This window comes from Tuber melanosporum (assembly GCF_000151645.1).
Source record: "Tuber melanosporum whole genome shotgun sequence assembly, scaffold_134, strain Mel28".
In the NCBI taxonomy this organism is placed as follows: Eukaryota; Fungi; Ascomycota; class Pezizomycetes; order Pezizales; family Tuberaceae; genus Tuber; species Tuber melanosporum.
The window spans coordinates 191,594-213,877 of record NW_003298791.1 but is presented as its reverse complement, the minus strand read 5'-3'; the positions used below and the strand labels follow the sequence as shown (position 1 = coordinate 213,877).

General features: G+C 41.0%; 2 protein-coding genes; both read right to left on the bottom strand.

The window, feature by feature from the left end:
• Positions 1 to 2,725: 2,725 nt before the first annotated feature.
• On the bottom strand, positions 2,726 to 4,499 carry GSTUM_00002188001 (uncharacterized protein). XM_002836198.2 has 5 exons: positions 4,036 to 4,499; positions 3,800 to 3,912; positions 3,202 to 3,695; positions 3,072 to 3,136; positions 2,726 to 3,020 (listed from the first exon to the last, which is right to left on the bottom strand). The coding sequence occupies exons 1-5, from the start codon at positions 4,203 to 4,205 to the stop codon at positions 2,948 to 2,950; spliced, it is 915 nt and encodes a 304-aa protein (XP_002836244.1). The 5' UTR covers positions 4,206 to 4,499; the 3' UTR covers positions 2,726 to 2,947.
• Positions 4,500 to 5,639: 1,140 nt separating this feature from the next.
• GSTUM_00002187001 (uncharacterized protein) lies at positions 5,640 to 8,146 on the bottom strand (the record flags this gene model as incomplete). XM_002836197.2 has 2 exons in its annotated part: positions 5,640 to 7,515; positions 7,560 to 8,146. 2 exons carry the CDS (start codon positions 8,144 to 8,146, stop codon positions 6,129 to 6,131), a joined length of 1,974 nt encoding a protein of 657 aa, XP_002836243.1. The 3' UTR covers positions 5,640 to 6,128.
• Positions 8,147 to 22,284: the final 14,138 nt, after the last annotated feature.

Sequence of the window (22,284 nt, the reverse complement as noted above, 5' to 3'; positions counted from 1 at the left end):
TTTAAGTCAGGAAGGACTAGCATTGGTGTCTATGCTGCAATAATAAAGAGTGAGAAGACAGTTAATTCTTGTGAGAAAGAGGAGGGAGGAGGAAAGAACTAGTAAAAGAGACAGACTTAGCCTCAATTTCTACCATTGTGCAACTGAGATCCACCAGCCATATCTTATCCCTTTCATAGAAGGTCTGGCTAGACCTTCTGACAACCTCTACCTAGCTGCAGACAATGCTTCCTGGCATAGTAGTGAGGAAAATCTAAAATTGCAGGCAGACTGTGGTTACAAAAAACTCCCTTGGCTGTACAACTCTCCAGATCTCAATCCTATTCAGAATACTTAGGCACTACGCAAAAGACACCTCAGAAAGCGATTCTCCAAATTGAAAAGAAGGCCCCATCGTGGTGCTGAATTATTTCAGGCAGCAAAGATGGAGTAAAATTTGATTCCCCACGAGACATTAGATGCTTGGATAAAAAGAATGCCTGAGAGAATTCAGGCTGTTTTGGATGCACATGGAGGTCATACAAAATGGTAATTGGATTTCTTTAAAGCTTAAGTCATGTACTTTCATCTATTCCTTAATTGACGTTGTATCTTAATATTTTATATAGTTGAATTCATTAAGTGTTGTAATTGTAGTTGCCGGACAGGGGTATAATTATTAAATAGATACAACTGTACAGTCATGTCTGAATAGTCTACCTACCCCTCAAGGCAATGGCACTACTACTACAAATAATGATATTAACTACACTAAAAAATTCATATAAGTACAATTTTAAAATCGATGAAAGTAGAAATAGAAAATAACAGTTTCCTAAAGCTACCATTTTGTATGGCTTTCATCTGCATCCAATACAGCCTGAATTCTCTCCGGCATTCGCTGAATTCACCCATCAAATGTCCATTGAGGAATGAGGTCCCACTCTTCTTTTGCTGCCTGAAATGACTCAGCAACACTATGGGACCTTCTCTCAATCTTGGAGAATCGCTTTCTGAGAACTTTTTTCAGAATTGCCCAGGCATTCCCAATTGGGTTGAGATCTGGTGAGTTGGGTGGCCAAGCCAATCTCTGATATCTATAGTCCTCCTGTAATTTTTTGTTTTCTGCTTTATTGTACCATCATGCATTATCAGCAGCCACATAGATGGTTTCAGGAGCCCTATTTATCCATTCTATGAAGGGGATCAGGTATGGCTGGTAGATCTCAGTTGCATATTGATGGGAATTGAGACCAAGCCTATCTCTCTTGCTAGTTCTGTAACGTGTTCGCAAGGTGCTAATCACGTTATCGGTAATAGATACGATAGTTGGCAGGTGGCCTGCTCTTCCAGAGAGGAGGCGAGAGCTGAGAACTAAAGGAGGCTTTGAGGGTGTACTGGGGAACAATGGAGTAACGGTTCAACCAAGTATATTGAAATACTATCTGTCGAAGTCTGCCTTTTCTATTGTAGAAACAGGCGGTCTTTAAATACACAAATCTGTTCATGTTTTAACATGAACAGAAATAATCAAAGGTATCAATCGATACACTTTGGTAAAACTCCTTAAGTATCAAAGCGATACTTAAAACAAAACATAAAACAAAACCAAGTATCAAACGATACTTAAAACAAACCAAGTATCAAAGTGATACTTAAACCAAAACATAAAACAAAACCAAGTATCAAACGATACTTAAAACAAACCAAGTTTCAAAGCGATACTTAAAACAAAACATAAAACAAAACCAATAACCGAGTACCCGTACCGGTTACAGGTTCTTTCTTCCTCACTCCTCTTCCTTACTGCAATCAGCTTAGTTCTTCCTCCATGTATCATTGCTGCATATACACCTATATTGGTACATCCTGACTTAAAGCTATGCTTTAAGTTCTTTTCTTTCAACTCTTCACCTGGCCTAAGTCTGAACTTCCTTCCTACTGCATTTGGATCATATTCAATTGTGGACTCATCTACAAAAACAACTCATTTCCAAGCTCATGTCCAGTTCCTCCTGACCCTAGTAAACTCCTTTCTCTTCTCCTTCTGTCCTTTTCTCCAAAAAAGCTTTTTCCTATGTATCCTCAGCTTAAAACCAGCTTCTTTGAATATCTTGCAAACAGTATCTTTTCCAAGACCAATATTGACTTTGTGGGTAATGTCTCTTAATGCTAAATGAGGCTCAGCATCCATAATATCAAGAATTACTTGCCCTTTGGCATCAGCAATCTTGGTTGGTCTGCCAGATCTGGGGGTATCAACTGTGTTTCCATCTCTGGATTTCGCATTTTTGACCACTGTTGAAACAGTTGACTTGGAGAGGTTCATAAGCTTTGAAATTTTACCATACCCCATATCAGTATGTTTATATAGGGCATAGATTTCCCTTTTCTGGTCTTCTCTAGGGGTTTGAGAATGTGGTGGTGCAATGGTGGGGGGGGGTGGTGTTGAGGTGATTGATGGTTGCAGTGTTGTCAAGAGGGGTACGTAGACTTTTCAGACACGACTGTACAGTACTTAATAATATAAGCCAATCCATTCAGTCGAAATCGTGATTGCTGGAGGCAGTGCCAAAAATAAAGAAATCAGGTTTTTTTCCCAATCATTAAACACTCCGAATCCAAATTTCTGGGCCAGCTACAAGAGGAATGTTGATAATGATAGAATGGAGGCCACCGAGGAACACACTATATCCCCCGCCAAACAAAGAAAACATACATGGCCCAAGCCCCGTTTCCCCGCAAGTTTACTTTAGCCTGATCGATTGTTATCTGTGCGATTGAACTATACAAAGCCGCTCTGCGCATTTCCCCCATAACTCAGTGCAAAAGTTGAATGATCATATAGTCATCTCAGCCTAACTCATGCTGACTCCTACACTGTTGGCCCGTCGACCATGCCAACCGCATTACCAGTATCAATCCATGCATTATCCCCCGATCTCCCTGACCCAAGTATCTCCGGTTATTAATAGACCTTTTTCTTCTCATCAACGCTGAATTGGCCAGGGCCCATATTGACAAGGAGGACAAGGCCACCGCTAGAAATGCAATTAGAAAAAGATAGTAGAGGTTTAGGAGCTAACGCTTACACTATGGACAGGATCTGAAAGAAGTCGTACTTGGCGAAGTCTCGGTGAGGGTGGTGAGGGTGAAGCTGATATAGATATAAGTCTCAGCACACCGCAAGCCCTCACACATACAGATAAGGGCTAAACTCACAGTCCAGAAGTTGTTGATGATAAGGTTGAAGATGCTCAAGATAACGACGAGCAAAACCGCACTCCACTTGGCCTTGAACCCAACCACAACCATTACGCAGGCAACAAACCCAGCGAAGCTCACCAAGACTCTGCTGACACTCCACTCTCCGGAGAACACAAATCCGATGAACAGGAAGATTAGCAGGACTCTTCCGGCAAACTGGAAATACATCTTTCGGTCCTTTTCGTCGATTTGCGGAAGCCCGGCGAAAGCGAAACGCTTGCGATGCCACGAATCAGAAAGGACCATGAGTAGACCACCCATGACAGAAAGATTGCGGAGGAAAAAGTTCAAATCGAAAATTAATCCATAACCGAGAGCTTGGGTAACGACAACACCAAGAAGGCCCCCAACGGCATATTCGGAATGGCGACGGGCAATGACCAGAACCGAGCAAATCAGCATAGCAACAACATTAACAGCTAAGAATAGATGTGTAATGCCCCAGGGAACTTCAAAAGCGATGTTCCTTGCGTCAGCACGATACTCGATGTGGGACGCACGTTCTCAGCGGAGAGCACCCCCCTGCTTAGCGTATATAGAAGGGGGGACATACTGCGCCTGTAGTCATGAAGATACAAAAGTTGGTCGCTCCATTGGGTCACAATCCTGAGCGCATCCTCAAGAAAGGTTACAACGATGAGAAATCTTCCAATTGCGGGTAGGTACCTGTAGCACGAGACCACAAACCATGAGGCGGTGGGTTCAATTAGCAACCAATTACCAATATCCTACAACCCAACAACCTCCCGTGAACCTATGATAGTTCACGGCTCCCCAAGTGGAACATACGGTTTAACAGGTTCAGCAAAGGTGTCCAGTAAATCCTCAATCTTATTTGTTTGCTCACGAATAGCATCAAGCGGGGAAGGATCCGAAGTTGCTGCCGAGTGTGATGGGCCTCCGAAAGGCCTATGGTCGGGGCCCAGATGATAGTTTGCTGTTCCTCTAATTTGCGCCATCAAAAATAGTTGGATGGTCTCGGGTCGAGAGCAAATTTTGGTGGGGAAGGGGAAGGGGTGTTTGCTTGTTTTTGTATTGTTTTTTCTGTTTTTTTTTGCTGGTGGGAGGAGTATTGACAGATGAGAAGGAGGGTTTATCCTGGGTTCCAGCCGAAAATCAAGGAGAGGTAGTGTGAACCTGAAAAGGAGGAACAAGAATGAATGATGCCCGGGAGGATTTCTGGAAACGATGTTAAATGTGGACAAAGGCAGGTGGGTAGGTAGGAAATGAAATGCGGTGGGCTATAAGCGGAGGGGAGTGGAGTAGGGATGGTTGGTGGCAGGTTGGCCTTTGCTATGGTGTACCAGGGCTAGAGTAGAGGCAAGGTGGTCAGAACGCGAGCAATCTGCGGATGGTTCCGGTGAAACTTGTATCATACTTGTACAAATTTATGCTTCACCGTGGTGAATGTGGCGAGAAGACTATTTTGTAATTCCCCAGCTGGTTCAGAATTAAAATAATTTACTAATGAACATAACCTGTCTCAACCCCCGAGCTCATATCATAGGTACTCGAGTACAGTACGGTAGAATTACCGTACCATATGTTGTCGAACTCATCCCGTCAGCTGGCCACTCCCCCAGCGAAGCATTTTAAACATAGAAAATGCTGGCGCCACATTAGCAGCAGCTGGCATTCAAGCTCACAGATTCCGCCGTGCTATTCCAGGCACTACCGGTATTGTTTCTGTCATGCATGAAGTGACATTCTGTTCGGGTACTCTATGATACTACGATATAGGTTAAAAAATATCCCTTTCGCCCGTAATGGCATGCGCCAATGTGCTGTCAACTACAGTACTCTGCTACTGTATCTCATCAAAACCTAGCCTAACTAAAAAATGTCCTTCTGCATCGCCACGATAGTAGCCAGGTAATGTACTTGTATCATAGCAATCCTTAAAATACCACCACCATAGGGAATACACTTGGCACCGCTCCCCCCCCGGGTCATTACCGATGTATAGAAGTGGCTACCAGGTTCAGCCTACCGCAGTACCTCGCAGATACTCATTCATTCGGTGTCAAGGAGATAAACCTCCCCAGAATACACTTCATTTATTGACACTCACGCAGTCTATCAAAAGCAAAGCACCGGTGCTCGAGTACGGTACTGTATAGTTCCTGAATACCTTTCCCGAGTGCAATACAATAATCTACGTCAAAGTGCGGCGGTGGTATCACACTTGAGCACTCGGTAGGAGTTGTAGTTTGGGTTAACGTTGCATTCCCTTCACTAAGGTAGCATGAGGAAGTTACGCTGGTGGGAAAGTACGCGGATGAGAAACACGAATAGCCTGTAAGGCTGCCGGCGGTCATATTGGAGAGTACAGTAACAGTCAATCGCATGCACCTTTGATATTAAACTTTGATCACCATCATTTCCCTTAAATATTTCAAGGCAAAGTGCGCCGCTCAGAACTATTTGCATTCCTAGGGCTGTTGACTTGAACACAATTCCATCGACATCTACATACAGGGAGCGGGAACTGCTTTGGATGCCAACAAATCTGGAAATAGTGTAAAGAGATGCCCCAGCTACACAGCGACCATTGGAAAGGAGAAAAAAACCAAATTGTTCTGGAAAAAGAAGAAACAATACTAAAGGTGGACGGTGGAAATTACCAACAAAGGAAAATTGCTTCCAACAGAGAGTTAGGAAATAATACCATGCTGAAAAAACCACCTTTTATTGCCACCAATTTTTGCTGATGAAAAAAGAAATTCATTGACCGTAGAAAGAAAAGATAGCAGGAATTGTAAAAACAAAAGATATACAGACAGGTGAATACCCGTTCGGTTGGCAGGAAGCAACGAGCCATGTTCGACGCGAAAGCAGGCATAAGCTTTGGAGAACAGCACACATAATCAACACCCGTCAACCTAGCTCTCCGTGTGAACTGCCCAATTATCCGAGTCATCAACTTCTGCCCAATCTGAGCTCGAATTTTTCGTATCACTGGTAGTACTACCAGCATCCAACAATTGGGATCCATTCCCGGCCTTAGTGGATTCATTGGCCATAGCCTTAGAGGTTTCCTTCTTGAGACCCTCCTTCGAAAATGTTGGTCTCCCGGGATTAGGTTGTTGGGAAACTTTAGTGGACTCAACACTAGCCGACTCATCACCGCTCTTGCCGGTATCAGGGTTGTTGATCACTTTCTTCTGCTTCCGGCCTTTTCTCTGAACCTCGCTCCAATCGGCTGCAAGATAGGCGGGAACCGTCTCCCATAACGAGTCATTTATATCTTGACGGTGAGTGGGGTCTGGACTCTTTGCAAGGCTCTCGTCTTCCTCACTATCACCGGAGATGTGTTGAGTGCGAGCATGGGTATCGGGAGAAACGAAGGTGTCGAGAAGATCACCAGAAGCTGGGTTGGCCTCTGGAGCGTTGGTAGGAGTGGAGGACCTCTTGCCGTTGACGGTAATCCACGCAGAACCAACCATGGGATCATCAGAAGGTAGTTTGCTCTTCTGCTTAGCTACTTCCGCGGCTCTCACACTCGCGCGGTGCTGCTCGAATCTAGCCTTTTGGTCAGCTCTCTCTGCTTCCTTTTCTAGCTTCTTCTTCTCCTTCTTCTTCGCATTTTTGTTGGCGTGCGTTCCACTTTGGATGGCGGGTGTGGTAGACCTCTGCTTCTGTGTGCGTGGAAGCTGTGTTGATGGTGTGATTGTAAGGATGCGGGCTCCTGTGGTTGACTCTTCTAGCATGTCACTAGGATCCGAAGAAGTAGATTGTTGGAACCCAGGCCCGGGCAATTGGGATGTCTCCTCTTCGTCAATATCTGCATCAGCGCCGGTAGAGGATGTCTGAGAAGCTGTTGCAAATGGAGAAGCAGGGGTAGTGAGGTAAGGCTTCTGTAATTGAGACTTCTGCGATTGAGACTGGTTTGCTGAGGAGCCTGAAAGAGCTCCTTTCTTCCCACCACCCTCTGTAAGAGATTGAAGCCTACGCAAAGCTTGCAGCTCATCTTCATCTTGCGCCGCATCGTCATCGGTTGATTGCGCAACTTTCTCTCCACCTTCGATGGAAGCCACTTTTTTAGTGCAAGTGTTCGAGAGGGCCGCCTTCTTCTTTTTAGACTTCTTCTTCTTTTCCGCAGCATTACCGTCCGTTCCACTGCTCACAAAGACACTGCCACCAGATAACTTTTCCGAGGCAGCCAAAATGATGCGCTTGCCATGAGGCTGAACTTTACGCGACCCACTATACCACCAATACCCTGCGAATGCTATTGCGAGGAATAAACCCCACGAGACAAGAACGGAGCTCATAGCAAAGAAGTAATAAATAAATAAAAAATTTAAAAAAACAGCCCCCCCCGGAGCTTCGTGAAGCTGAGAAGGTTAGAAGTGAAAAGGCTCAGCCACCAGCCCTGACGGGTTCCAAAGACTGGAAGGAGCCAGAGTCTCGGTAAGCTGTCGAGGTTGTTGGAGATCAGGGGATAAAGAATCTGAGAAAGGGAGGCGAAGGGGTAACAATAGAAAGTGTGATTCGTGATAGGTGTCTCGGGAGATGGAGGCAGGCGATGGGGCGAGGAAAGGAGAGTGAGAGAGAGCCTATGGATAAAAAGGAGAGGTAAGGTACTGGTGATGGGAGATTTGTTTAAGCAAGAGAAGGAAAGGAGGAAAGTTCTAGGAAAATACCGTACGCGGGACGGTGGAGTGGAGAGGGAGTGGTAGGCAAGGGATGAGAGATGACGGGGACAAGAAGGCAATGGAGTAACTACGGGGGAATTGCAGCAACGTAGCAGGAGGGGGCAAATTTTACCAAGGGCGCTGGAAAACAACAAAAATACAATAATAGTAATAGAAAAGAGGTCCCTCTCGGTCGTCGCAGCATAGTTGGTCTGCCTCGATCTCGTTTTAGATAATTCTAAAATTTGATAATAAATAAGCATAAGCTAGCACTGAATGAGGAAAAGCGTGAAAACCGAAAGTCGCATTGGTTTGCCAAGGAAGAATTTGACACCTTTACCACTTTCTGAATCGGGATGACAGAGGGGACAGGAGCCGCAAGATACCCTGCTTTGTACTAGTGCTTATACAATACAGTACTAGTAACGAGGGGTTCAAGAAAGTCAAGAAATATGTCTACTTTACCAACCTTAAGTTTTCATTATTATCTACTCGCGCTGAGAAAAAGTCTCCGGGCAAGCATGCCAAGACCGAGCACAAATTTTGAAACAGTTGCTGTAGCATTGGCATATCACAAAACTAAAGTCTATGTACCAGTATCGCTTAGCCAATCCATCGCCACTGGCATTTCCTCTCCAAAGTCTCAAATACTATACTCCCATCTCTTACAAACTCATGACTCTCTGTCCTCCACCAATCTCATGTAAAGAACCTGTGCCTCGGGTCCCCAATCAGGAGATTCATCCATCCCACCATGGTGCAATTTTGGCCTTGTATCATTACCAAGAACGCCACCTGCTATCAGAAAGTGAGATTGGCAATGAGTTGGGAATTGCCAAGAGCACCGTACATGATATTATCGCTCATACCGAGATTGGTATGGCAAAGAGTGAGACACAGAACCAGATTTCTGCTCTGGATGACGAAAACCTCCAGCCAGTACCACATTCTGGAAGGCTGAAGAAATTCAATGAGGAGCAAAAGCTCACTATCATTGTGACAGCAATACAGAATGCTGAGCAGCACCGTAAGTCCTTTGCAACATTACCAAAGAAAATGTCCTTTGAAATCCATCACACATCACTTGCCCACATATTGAAAGTGGCAGTGTATGATCACCATATTCCACGAACAAAGCCCAATATCTCTCCTGATAACCTTCATAAGCGAAAGCTTTTCTGTGATCAGCTGAAAGTGCAGCCAGTACAAAGGTACTTTGATGGCTGGATTTCAACGGATGAGATGTACTTGGTTGTTGGTGATTACTATGAGCCTGAAAGAGTTATATGCAAGGCTGGTGAGGAGTACCACCCAGACTGTATGAATCTTGAGTGACCTGGTCAGACACGTTTAATGTTTTGGGGCATAATTGCTTACGGGATCCCCTGTATGGAATGTCCTTTTTTTATGTGGGAGGAGGAAACTCCAGAGGACAAAGAGTTAGCATTGGAGATGCTAGCAAAGGAGAAACTGATAGTAGAAGAAGCTATCCAAGAGGTTCGGGATAATTGGTATGAAAAAGAAATGGAGCGTTGCTGAGCTCTTCCTAAAGGTCAGAGACCTCATAGCCGACCAGCTAATCCATGTAAGATCACAAAAAAGAAAAGGTGTAATGAGAAAAAGGGAGGTATCGATTGGTTCCGTTATCGTAAAAGTATTTGTGAATAGCGACTTTACCCGTTCTACCACCAGCTTGTGGCATCTGCTGAACATGGTGAGAGAGGTCAAGTCTTGTTAATAGAGGACGGAGCTGGACCACATCGCTCTAAATTCCTTAACGAACATCATTCGAATTCTGGAATCAATAAGATTGCCTGGCCTGCCTGTAACTCTCTCCTAATTATCTATTGTTTTTACACTACTAATAAGAAAATAAATTTCATTTATAAAGCTTCTCCAGATCTCAACCTAATTGAATGGGTATGGGACTATATTCGATGACATCTTCCTAAACGAAAACCGTTTCCTACAACCAAGGAGGCTATACTTGTGGCATAGAAAGAGATTTGGATGTTTATTCCAATTAATATTACAAATTCCTTCTTTGCAGCACTTCCACCCGCTTAGCGGAGGTTTCCCGTCAAAATGGCAGAAACCTATATAATGGCTTCAATGTTTCTATTTATTTATTTTGTTGTGTTTATTCATTTCTGAGTAGTATTGTTCATTGTCGTATGCTCTGGGGTTTTTTTTTCTTCTGACTTCTCTAAACCTCCGCTCATGAACCTATATGATTTTCAAAATTCCAGTTCGGTCTTGGCGTACCTACTGTGAGACTTTTTCTCAGCAGGAGTAAAAGTCAGAAGCAATAGCGGTGCTGTTCCCACCAGATCTATTATGAGTTGTTTTGTTGTTAACGTAAATAATGTGAGAAGTTTTTATACTCAAGAACTGGAGAGTGTGCTTGGGAAAAGGGAAAAGGATGGAAAAGAGGAGAAGCACCCATAGCATAGGAAAGCGAATACAAGAAAATCATCAGAGTACAGGAATATATCCATATCAAAGGTAACTAGGAAATTATTGTTCTAGTAAAAAATAAAATAAAATAAAAAAAGTTGGTGGAAACAGCAATGGTAAAAGTAGTTTGGGAAATAAATGTGGGACTATCAATGGTATGAAGGAATAGTTAAGACATACAAGAACTCAACAGGATGTTGAATTCAATTGTAAGAATCCCCTATTATGTGGTTAGTTCTTGGTGATGGAGAATGATACTTCTCTTCTTCTTGTTCTGTATGAGAGCTCTTAGGGCTAAGCCTACATTACTGAGAGTACAAGACCAATATCTTCTATCTGTAATGCGTATTATAAGTTTGCACTAACTCTTCCTTGTGTAAAGTCTTCTCGTCATAATAGCAATAAAGGTCGTAATAATAATAAAGAACATGAAGGTGTTTTATATTCGTAAAGCTATATATAATAAGCAGGAAAAGTACTTAGTAGTCAATCTAATTTTATTTAAACTTGTACTGCCAACACTGGCATACAATGAGACGCTGTAGGAAAAGGGATACTGCTAACCGGTATACCACAAATATCAAGCTAACTAATTCTACAGTCCCGTACATACTATTCCTGAGTCATGCCTGTATGAGAACTAAATAGAAAATTATCAAACCACCAAGTACCTGCCCTAGTCTGAGTTTCATAGCCAGTCTAGTATGAAGCTAACTAGCTCTAAGTATAGCTGAAGCTAAAGAAAATACCAACATGATAAGGTTCCACGTCCAAGAATATAAAAATACTACTATCTGGCCTGAATATAGTCTCACAAAACCTTCTTCATAGTAGAAACCCTCCCAGACATGACCACTCACTGATCTTGCCATGCCCTATACAGCCTAATCCTGCCTATCACCCCCTGACAAAAGGAAACCCAGAAGTGGTAACAGACTAAAACAGTCAGTAGGGCTAGGCCTATTCCTTATCTATGGTACCTTTTCTCACCCAGCCATAACCATAGCCCAGCCAATAAAACTAAACTAAATTTGAATACCTAACTCAAATTCAACTAAGTCTCAACTGCACCATCATATTCTACTACCTGAACAGGTAGCTATCAGTTCCACATGACCTGTTTGTAGAGGTATAAATAGCCTAGAAAATACTTAACAGGATGCCGCCTAATTTGGCACCCACCTAAATGATCCTCGCAGAAGTTCCACTTCACACAGCCAAGCTCCAATCAGGCTTTAGACCAAATACCACATTCCAGCTCAGACCCTGCAGCCCCACAGGCAGATCAACTCTCCAACAACCAAAGAACAGATAATAATTAGCTATAAGGGACAGCTACTTACAAGACCACACCTCCACATCCACAACCCTTCATATCAGTCAGCCAGGGGAGGGCCTACAAGTCAGAGCCGGAAGCCACAAAGAAGCCAGCACCAATACCTGAAGGTACCGGTACCAGCTACACAATCCAACCTAGGTGATCCGAGGCGCAACCAAGCCTGTAAAGCGTCAGCTAGGACTATCTGAAGACAGCCCCACAGGTCAGTCAAGAAGTGCAGACTAAAAAATGTGTAAGAGGCACCCCTAACCGATGTAACAGAAATGGGAGGGGAATGTAAGGGAAGCAGACAAATAGACGGTAGGCCTTACTTGTAATGGGTGAGGCAGCCAACTACACTCCATAATCAAACTACCCCAACATACAGACAATGCAAGTATCTGGTAGCCAATTGTACCACACCATCCTAGGTAATTGTAATAGCTACACTACAGGGTAAAGGTTTTCAGGGGCAAAGTTATTTCTACTGAGGCGAGGAGGAGACACCTGACTGAACTACCATAAATGCTACAAGAACAAAGCTAAAGGGGAATTGTGATAAACAATATCGTAGAATTCTGGCTATAGAAACCTGTAGTAATAAGGAGCGGCCTCACAGGTACTGCTCTAGCCTCATATAGAATAATACAACTAATACGATAGATTGAAGGTAGAGGACAGTCATCAAGCAAACCTGTAGGCGTTTGGTCTTGTTTGAACAAAGGACTCCATTAAAACTTAAAGAAAATGAGCTGGTACAAAGAACGATACTAGTACTCTCCCTAAATACAATGTTCCAATCTCCCTAATTGAATGCCAATCCTGGGAGTAAATGATAGACAGCATGCAGAAGACATTTTATAGGAAGGGGTACATAAGCAACTATGATAACTAGCTAGCGATGAAACAGAGCGTAAACAGGTAAACAAGCCATGAACTACATGACAACCATCAATGCCAGAATATTGGGCAAATCCAGATAACTGCCCAGTAACAAAGATCGTTGTGAAAGTGAACACTCACAAGGAAGGCGGAGTGAAGGTAACTACAAGGAAATTACTTAGAATAAAGTGTAAAGAACTCATCTTCCATAGGCCCTATTGACCTCTTGTATAGACGTTCATCACAGGTTAGGAATGTGACTGAAAGCAATCACATGCACGAAACTCAATCATAACCAACAAGTCATTTGACCAAACTAGTCATATGTGTGAAATTCACAAACAAGTCAAATAACCTTAGTGGTCATATGTGCAAATCTATAAACCAATCATAAAGCAATAAACAAGTCAAATGACCCAATTGCTCATATGTGCAAATCTATGAACCAATCATAAAGCAATAAACAAGTCCTATGACCTGAAATGGTCACATGTGCAAAACCCGTAACATACCAATGACTTATAACTAGGAGTCTTGTGAAAGTCCTTTCCTTACTAAGCCATATTTGTGACATTAGTTCAGTTTTATCCTCTAATTCAATAAGAGTGAACTTCAATGTATTTAGAATAGTGATATAAGTGGGCGAATGTGAAATGAAATGTGTATAGGCAGTGAGTGAAGCTTATAATGAGGATCAAGGAATTCGAATCCAAAGTATATGTCACCTGTGAGCAGGACAATAAGTATGACCAAATACTACCAGAGTAAGCAGCTATTAGACAATGTGAAAAAGTAAGTGGAAAGATGTTGGCCTAAATTGTGCAGATAAAAACAATTAAACTGCACTTGAATGCCTAAATGTGACAGTGGAGAATGAAGTAGTAAAGCTATTGCAAGAGTAGAAAGTTGTTTACCTCAATTGCTCAAATAAGAATAATAAAACATCACTCAGGACTATAGTGGTTGTAGGACATAAAGAAGTGGTTGAGTTATTACTACAGAGTCAAGATATCAACTATTATTGCTAACATGAGTATGATTGAATGCCGCTTATGTATTTTGTCTTGATAGGGGATAATACCATAGTTAAGTTATTGGTAGTGTAGGAAGATATTGACTGTAATTACTCTGGTAAGTATTATTTATGATTACTTAGGTATGCTGCCAGTGAAAAGTATGAGAGAAAAAACAAAAAAAACACAATCTGATGACAGAAATTAAAACCATGCATGTCCACATTGAGTGGCCAGGAGAGCTTCTAATCTAGTAGTCATGCTAATAAATAGATTTTTAAGATTTAGGGTATTGATTACTTCTTGCTGTTGTTTAATAATGGTGCGTATAGTGTCATTTTTTTAAAGATGTGGGTGCTGAGCATTAATCAGAGTTTTTATTAATTACTGGACACCTTTAATCAGATTAAGGGCTGGTGATTTTACAATGTAGGGAAAGAGGTAGTTGGATAAATAGATTTTTTTGTCAAAACTTGGGATGTATACTTTGCAGTATGAACAGAGGAGCCATCCTGTAGTATATAAATATAGTCTTCACTCAAGTGTGTGACATCTAATCAGAAATTCTCAAAATGAAGAAGAATATTGTTATAGTATTATTTGGCAGTAATTCATGTCTCCATAGTTGACTTATCTCAGAAGATTAATGGACATTGGTAGTTTCTACAAAAGCAGCCCAACATATGAATAGTTTCCTGTTTGATAAACTAGGGTAAGATGTAGGAGGGATCACATTTCTCACAGCCTTTATTTATGAGTTAATCTATTTAGGGCTGGGTGAGCCACCAATATTAAATTCCAACTAATTAGTTTAAATGACTATTTACCAGTTGGCTTGAGCCCACTCTTGAAACAGTCAGGTCTACTCAAGTCTATTCTGATAATAAAATTACATTAGTCAGTACTTGTACAGAGAATCATAACTACTGAAAGTAATAGTGTGTATATCTGAATGAGTTTCAAAAAGAGATAATTAATTAAAGCCAAGCTGGAAAAGTGTATATATAATAAGAGTATGATATTGATTATTTAAGATGCACTTAGGCGAATGTATTATGGACTGAAACAAAACGTAACTTACTAATATATGTCTACAGTTAAAAAAGAGGCTTCTTGCTAGCCATGTGACCATTGTATTCATTCAACATAAGTAAAACACAAACAATTTTCCTATTAGCCTAACTGCTAGTCATATATACAATTTCCTTAAATAGCTTCTGCAGGTTTTCTGCAGATTTTGTTATAATATTCAAGAGTTCTAAAAGGAGTTCAGGCCTGAGCATCCAAGACAAGCTAAAAATTATTTTTTCTTTAACCTGATTGTGCTGCGCAGTACAGTATACAGTTTGAAGTAAATAGTTAGCAGAGATAGTAATCTTTTTATAAGGCAGGAGAGAAATATACTGAAGCATCTGCCCATATACTGCAGGCTTGGATGATACCAAGCATTGGTGTCTGTCACAAACTTGATGGTGACAAGGCACATTGGAGTAGAGAAATAAGGGTAACACATGACTAAGAGCTGTAAGCTATAGGTATTTATTGTTACATGAGGACTTATAGGGATGAGTCATATGATGTTATGACTTTTGTGTATTACTTATATATATGAGTCAGACGTTTCACACATGTGACACATTTAGTATGCATGACTTAGTATACTAGTTAAGATTGGTTTGGGCAGATTGCACAGTTAGCTGGTAAGAGTCAGCTGAGAGATCTCATATGACTCATGCTTGTATATCATAGGATATGGTGACTTGAAGGTATGTGTTACATCAGAGTTTAGTTTGGGTGAGGTATCCGTATATCAGGCAGGTTCAGTGATCTCCTGAGAAAATATGAGTTATGAGTATGGGTGGCAAGCACATCTCACTTTATAAATACCAGAAATGAGATCTGAATTTCCAAGAATGCCAACTTCAAGCACTCAGAAAGGCAAAAAGAGAGTACTGGTTCAAGTTCTTGGAAGGGGTAATGCAGTACGTGGCATAAACTATGAAAGGATTTACTTTTGGCAAATGCCCAGAATGCTCTCTCTCCCAGCCAGACACCTTCTCTCTGTATGAGCTGAACAAAATACTTTACTCTTGCTTTCTCCTCCCCAAACCTCTTTCTTTCTGCACTCTCATTATTTGCTAATTTAATAACTGCACCCCACTCCTGATACCTGAGATGGTGTCTCGCCTCTACGTTAGACAGAGACAATCTGTATAGACTCAGAATAGTCTAGGTCAGTCGAGATTCGTTTGACAGACAGAGATTTGTCTAGGAAGGCTAACAGATGACTAGCTTTGTTTATAACTACTAAGAGTAAGGTAAAGTAGAATACAATCATAAAAACAATATTATATTGCTAAGATTGTGTCTTTATCGCTTAATGATGCTGAAAAGCTGGGAAGGTACTTTGATGTTTATATTGTGCATCTGAATATTCATGGACTACATCTATTTCTCATCCAAATTATGTACTTTTCTAACTAGGACTTACAAGGTTGGGTATTCTCCTGAAGTGCAAACACTTGAAGACCTGAAAAATCATTACAACTATTTTGATAATTACAATTTTACCAATTGGAGAACTGTATTGTTTCCGATTGTAATTATCTGATCTTCAGAGTTCTCAGACTTATGGCCTAATTCTCATGGCAAACTATTTAGACTACAACTATCTAGCTTATTGATGAAGGTTTCAGTTTCATTTAAAGGGTGTATTTACAGAAGTAGCCTTATTTGCAACCTTCCTAGGTTGTGATCTTTAAACCTTCATAACTTCTGATCCAACTGATAAATATCTTGCAGTTGACTTCCTGCTAATTCACAGGAAGCTATTCTACTGGAATAGTATATAATACTACAGTCAGCAACTTCTGATTGCCCTAAGTAACTTGCTTTAGTTGTTATTCACTATTGGTGATAATTTCTGCAAGCACGACACATTTCCTTACCTAGGCATAGCACTCTCAGAAGTCCATTGGCTTCTTCAGTAATACTTCCTAAGAGTTCTAAACTCTTCTAACTATTGTAGAGCGGATCAGAATATATTGGCTCTTTATAGAGATCCTCAAATCTTCAACATCATATGTCTGTACCCAAATGTCCTGTTACTTATGCCTATTCCCAAGTTAGAGCAGCTTTATAGTCTATTAACTCTCTGAGTAGTTGCCAAGTTTACTCCATTCCACTTGGCAGACCTAGAAGCAGGTCTCCTCACAGATATCCCATCATCAGAATCTAGTTAGATGGACAGTACTAACATGTACTGTATTATTTGGACCCCTCCAATTCTGAGACATTATAGTCACAGGACACAACAGAGATAGATATGTACTATAATGTACCTGCCCTACAAGGAGGCTGGAATGGAGTGTTGGAGACTAGAGATTCCAATTCTGAGTAGGATTACCATACTTAGGGCGGTTGCTAGGTATTGGATCCCGGTACTGCTAACACTACACAAGTCTTCTGTAACTTTAGCATCTAGTATGGACCAAATCCCTTATGGGATCCAAAAGAAGGTCAATCTAGCCTACCTGTTCCTGCTGGTCAATCTCCTCTCTTCTGTGGTTGCCTTTGGATACTACCCCAGCTGTCTGAAAAATTGCCAATAGGGTAGCCCATGTCAAACAGGGTAAAACCTCTTATCACATGTTAGCTTCTTCCAAGATTCTTGTTCCTGTTGTAACGGTTTTCAATATACTGCAGCATGTTGTAGCCAACCACCTCTCTCCTATCACTCAATCTCTCAGCCTCCTGAACCATCACCAATATGGCTTGCTTCCAGGACTTAGTACTATTGATGCATGTATAATCTTTTTACATGTGGCTCAAACCCTTTATTGCCTCAGGTTCGCGGTCTCAAACCTCTTCCTTAATATTAAGGCATATTTTAACAACATCTCCTCCAAAGATCTCCTTCATATGCTACATTATAAGAGTGTCTCTACCTATCTCTGCTTGTATATTGGGTCTTTCCTCAGGGGATGTCAATGCCAGTTAATCCTCTAGGCTTCACCTTGGACTTCTATCTTTGTCTAACTGGAAACCTCTCTGGGCTCTTCTATTTCCCCCTTGCTTTTGGTTATATATGTCTCCTCCGGCCACTTCTTAGTACCTAAAGGCCTCAACATATCCTATGTTGATGGTGTTGTAGTAACTGTTACCCCCAACTTATACTGAAGAAATATCCAACATGTCTGGTCCTTATTGAAGATGCTCAGATGGGAGGTCAGAAAACTCGGAATTTCCTTCTCAATTCTTAAGACTAAACTAATATATTGGCTTACCTCACACTAGAAGGGCACTTCCTTTAACCTCTGAATAGTTATGAATGACAAACCTTTCTGGCCTTAAGGAGAAGTTCCTTGGCTTATTTATTGGTTTGAACCAGCCTCTTGCACCCTCCACTGGGTGAACAACAAATAGTTGTTAAAGCGCAAAGTCTTAGTTCATAGCATTTTTTCCATGGTCAAGAGAATCACTGTTGCAGGCAAGAGTTTTATCACTATCTTATGTCATCAATTGGCAGCTACACTTCTCGTAGCCATTCTGCTCTACGGGGTAGACTGCTTCCCACCTTCTGCATTTATGATCGACAAACTTATACTCTTCTGGTAGGCAGTTTAAATGTGGATGCATAACTATTTCAAGAACACCCCTACTGGTATTGTCCTTTGCAAGTTGTCCTTCCCCCTAATCCAATTTCTCCTGGAATACCTCTTCAGAGCTTCGCTGTCCTCAGGATATTTCATCTGCCTCAGAAGAGAAACCCAGCCACCATTTGACTTCACCTGTTCTTACTGACTATAACAGGATTCTGCTTCCCCAAAAGTTACCAGCTGCTTACAGCTGATCTGAGCACAGCTTATAAGGTGTTCAACTACAGGACTCTAGAGCCTTTACTACAAGTATGCAAGTACCTTCCATAGGACACTATAGTCTACAGGGTAGTCAAACTAGTTAGTCAACTCCCTCATATCCTTTCGGTCTCACTCCACCAAGCTCCTAGGACCAAGACCTTCCCAATCCTAAATTGGGGAAGTAGGTAGCAGCTCCTTCTCACATCATCTACCCAACCTATAGATATTGTTCAGATGACTTCCAACTAATTCGCACGAAGTCATTCTATTGCATTAGTAGATTATCCCTCAGTTTGTAACTCTTAGTTGCTCTGAGTAACAAGGTTTCAGTTGTTCCAGAGTTGAGAATTATTCCTGCAACTAAAACACATTCCTGGGCTCTGTTGTAATATTCGGTGAAGTCTATTGGCTTCCGTGATTGTGTTTCTCAGAGTTCTAGACTCTTCTATCTATTGCAGTATGAGTGCGAATATATTAGTCTCTTATACAAATTGTTTAACTTTTAATACCTTCTCTTCATGTAAAAAGACCCTGTTAGCTACAGCTTTTACCAAGCTTCTCACTAGTTTGAAGCTGAGTTATTCTTCAAGCAGTGGATGGATTGACTCAGTTCCACTTTGAGATTTAGCCGAAGGTTCCCTTGCAGATGACCTGCCAACAGGGTCCGGTCAGATAGATGGTAGCCACCTATTGGGTGTTCTTCTTATGCCTTAAATTCTGTAGCTTTATAGTCACAAGACACAATTGCGAGAAGTATATATAATAAAATGCAGGCCCCCTGAGTGGGCTGGAGGGGGATATTGGAGACCAGAGATTCTGATTCAAAGTAGGGTTATCCCACTTAGTGTGGTTCCTAAGTATCAGATTCCCAGATTCCTAACATGAGCTTTTTCTTCTATAGGCTTCGCCTCGAATGCCATTTTGTCATTACATTTAAAACAAACAACAAAATTAAAAATTAAATTAATACAAATAATTAAACATTAAGCAGTTTTAAACCCGATAATGATAGGGTGAAAAACTATTTGCATTTGTTTAGCCACAGTAGGAAAACCTTTTCCTGATCATCTTTCCTCTGCCTACTGTTGCATTTCTGTACTATCCTTGTAGAAATTTTCCACTATTTCCCTTATATCATTCATGCCTGCTGCAGGTTCTAATCTGTTCTCGTCTTCAGAATAATCTTGCCATTTGACAAAGTACCATAGCTTGTAAACCTCTTAGTAGCAACTGTGTACTCTCTTTCGATAAGCACATATCTTGCTTTTTACTATTTTTTTTACACCCTGTTGTATGTTGTTTTCAATATTCTGTGTCTTTTCGAGAGGTACTTTCCAGTCTGCTGATACTGACTTTCAATAAGGTTTCATATGAGATACCTAGAATACTGTGTGTATATTCTATCAATCTGAAATATTGAGTTTGTAGGCACAATTTTCTCATTTCTCTACTATCACAAACCTTTTATACAATTTTGAACTAAGGTTTTTTGACTTCCAGGGTGTACAAATGTTCATTGTGTTTAAGCTTACTTTATCGCCAATTTTGAAGTCTGGTTGTTGCCTGGCCCTTGTATGCTAGTATTTGATCATAACTTCTCATATCTGCTCAAGTGATTGCCTTGCCTACTTGTGGATTCTTTTTATTGGCTTTACCTGAAGGTTATTCCTGTATTTTGCATCTGGTGTTTATTCATCCATTAAGTATGTGGATGGAATCCACAGTTTGCATAGAAAAGGATCATTCTATGTGTCTTGGTTGCCAACATATTATAGGTTTGTTTAGCTAGAGGTCGTAATTATTACCAGTTAGCCTGATTGTAATTGATGAAACTTGTGAACTAACCTTCTAGAACTTGGTTGGTTTACTCAGTTTGTCTATCTGTCTGTGGGTAGTACACCATAGATGGCCTGCTTTTTATGACTACTGTTTTGCACTAATATTTCCAGAATTCTCTAGCAAACTACGATTTTATATCTACAACAATTTCAGATGGTACATCACGTAGGTTCTGTATTTCTTTTATAAAGGTTGTAGCCACATCTTTCACTGTGGCTATTCTTTCTAATTCAATGAAGTGGACCATTTTGCTAAACCAGTCAAGTTCAACAATAATCAGTGTACAACCTTGACTTTGTGGTAACTGCATAATAGAGTCCACGGATATTGATGCCCATACTACATAGAGTATTAACAGTTATTGCAGTAGACTATATTTCACATATCACGGGCATTTGTTATGCTGACAATTGTCATATGACCATATGTAATCATTTACTTAATCTGCCAGGCCTTTTCAATATAAGTACCTCATGATTATCTTCCTGGTCTTTTCAATCTGAGTTTCAACAATTAACTGTCCCAGTGCCAGGATAATATCTTCCTGCATAGTATAGAGATTATGGCTGCTACCATTCTTGAATCTTTAGTTGGTAATTGTTCTCTTATGTCAAACTGTTGTACTCAAATTAGGGAGTCTGAGTTGTTCCAATTTGCTGTTCTAGCTATGTTACCAGTCCTTATATTATCTGTTGTCCCTCCCGCTAGTAGGCATATTTGAATTTCTTCTTTTTAAGTTCTCATCACTCAAGTGATTTGGAAATGTGGTGAGATTAATATCGCATGCTCATCATGTGCAGCTCACTCCTCAGAATGGTACTCCAGCTATTAACGCTGTACATCAGATTTGCCTCATCTTGTACCTGGGTGATAAATAATCCCAAAATTTAAACCACGAACTTCTGCATCCAAAGAATTTAGAGTCATCTCCTGATCTTAGAGGTTAGGAAATCTGTGAGATTAGGTTGATTTGTATACCCAGTTATTGTAACGAGACTCCACAGATTACAATTACAAGTTAGTCAAACCAAGACACATACCAGTATCTCAAGACTACTACCGTAGGTATGGTGGTAGACTAGAGTCTACTGAGTAGTGGTACCATTAGTTAGGTACCTCAGTTGGACATACTATGCAATACTAAAAAGTATATAAGTACTACTCAGAAGCAGTGGTTACCCTACTGGGTAGTGTAACTTAAGTAGTCAATTTGGAGGTTAGTCTGAATGGCTCGACAGTGGGTCTAGGTAGAGTTACCCTACTCTGCAGGGTGACTCGACATGGGTTATTACATCTTCGGATCCGAGTTACATTACCTTTGGCCATAGGTTACCCGGCATGAGCTGAGATACTATACCTTGAAAGTGACTTGTTAAGCAGGTCATTGGGGGAAGATATGGTGTGAAGTGCTTAAAAGGTGTACCTGAGTAGTGTACTTTTGTAATTCTTGTTTTGAGTAAGGACAATGCATTATAAATGTCAAACTTTTTTTGAAGGTTCTTTGTTCAATTTGTACCTATATCTAGTTTTTGTAAAAGATATTATTTGTTTTAAGGTTAAAATACACCCATTGGCTTGACAAGAAAGCAGATAAATACTGTTAACTGATTATTTACACATTACTGACCCATCTATGAGACTTATATCTCTTATATACAATGCTGCCATACTCAGGAGAACCCTAAACTACCTTTTGATGATATGCCTCCATAATTCTCTCAGTGCGCAAGAATTGATATACTTGGACATGCTAAGTAAGATTCTTTCCCACCAGGCAATGGGAATGCTTGCTCTTACAGTAGGTAATCAATTGCACTATTGACCTTCTTACTGCTTCTAAAACTTTTAATCTCCTCTCACATGCTTGATTTTGGAGTCACATGTGGCGCAGCCATTTCTCCTAGTACTCACTGAGTCTCTCCCAATGGGTGATAGCTCTCTCAGTACCAGCCGGAGGGGTCACTTCTGTAATACGAGATGTCCGCCTGCGACATGGGCTATCTCAAGTTTTAATGGAACTGCTCAAGTACCCA

Bases quoted from the DNA above. Each gene is read 5' to 3' on its own strand.
- GSTUM_00002188001 (XM_002836198.2), bottom strand. From the start codon at position 4,205: ATGGCGCAAATTAGAGGAACAGCAAACTATCATCTGGGCCCCGACCAT. The intron at 3,913-4,035 runs GTATGTTCCACT...CTCGTGCTACAG, and splicing joins TTTGCTGAACCTGTTAAACC to GTACCTACCCGCAATTGGAA. The intron at 3,137-3,201 runs GTGAGTTTAGCC...TATCTATATCAG, and splicing joins TCATCAACAACTTCTGGACT to CTTCACCCTCACCACCCTCA.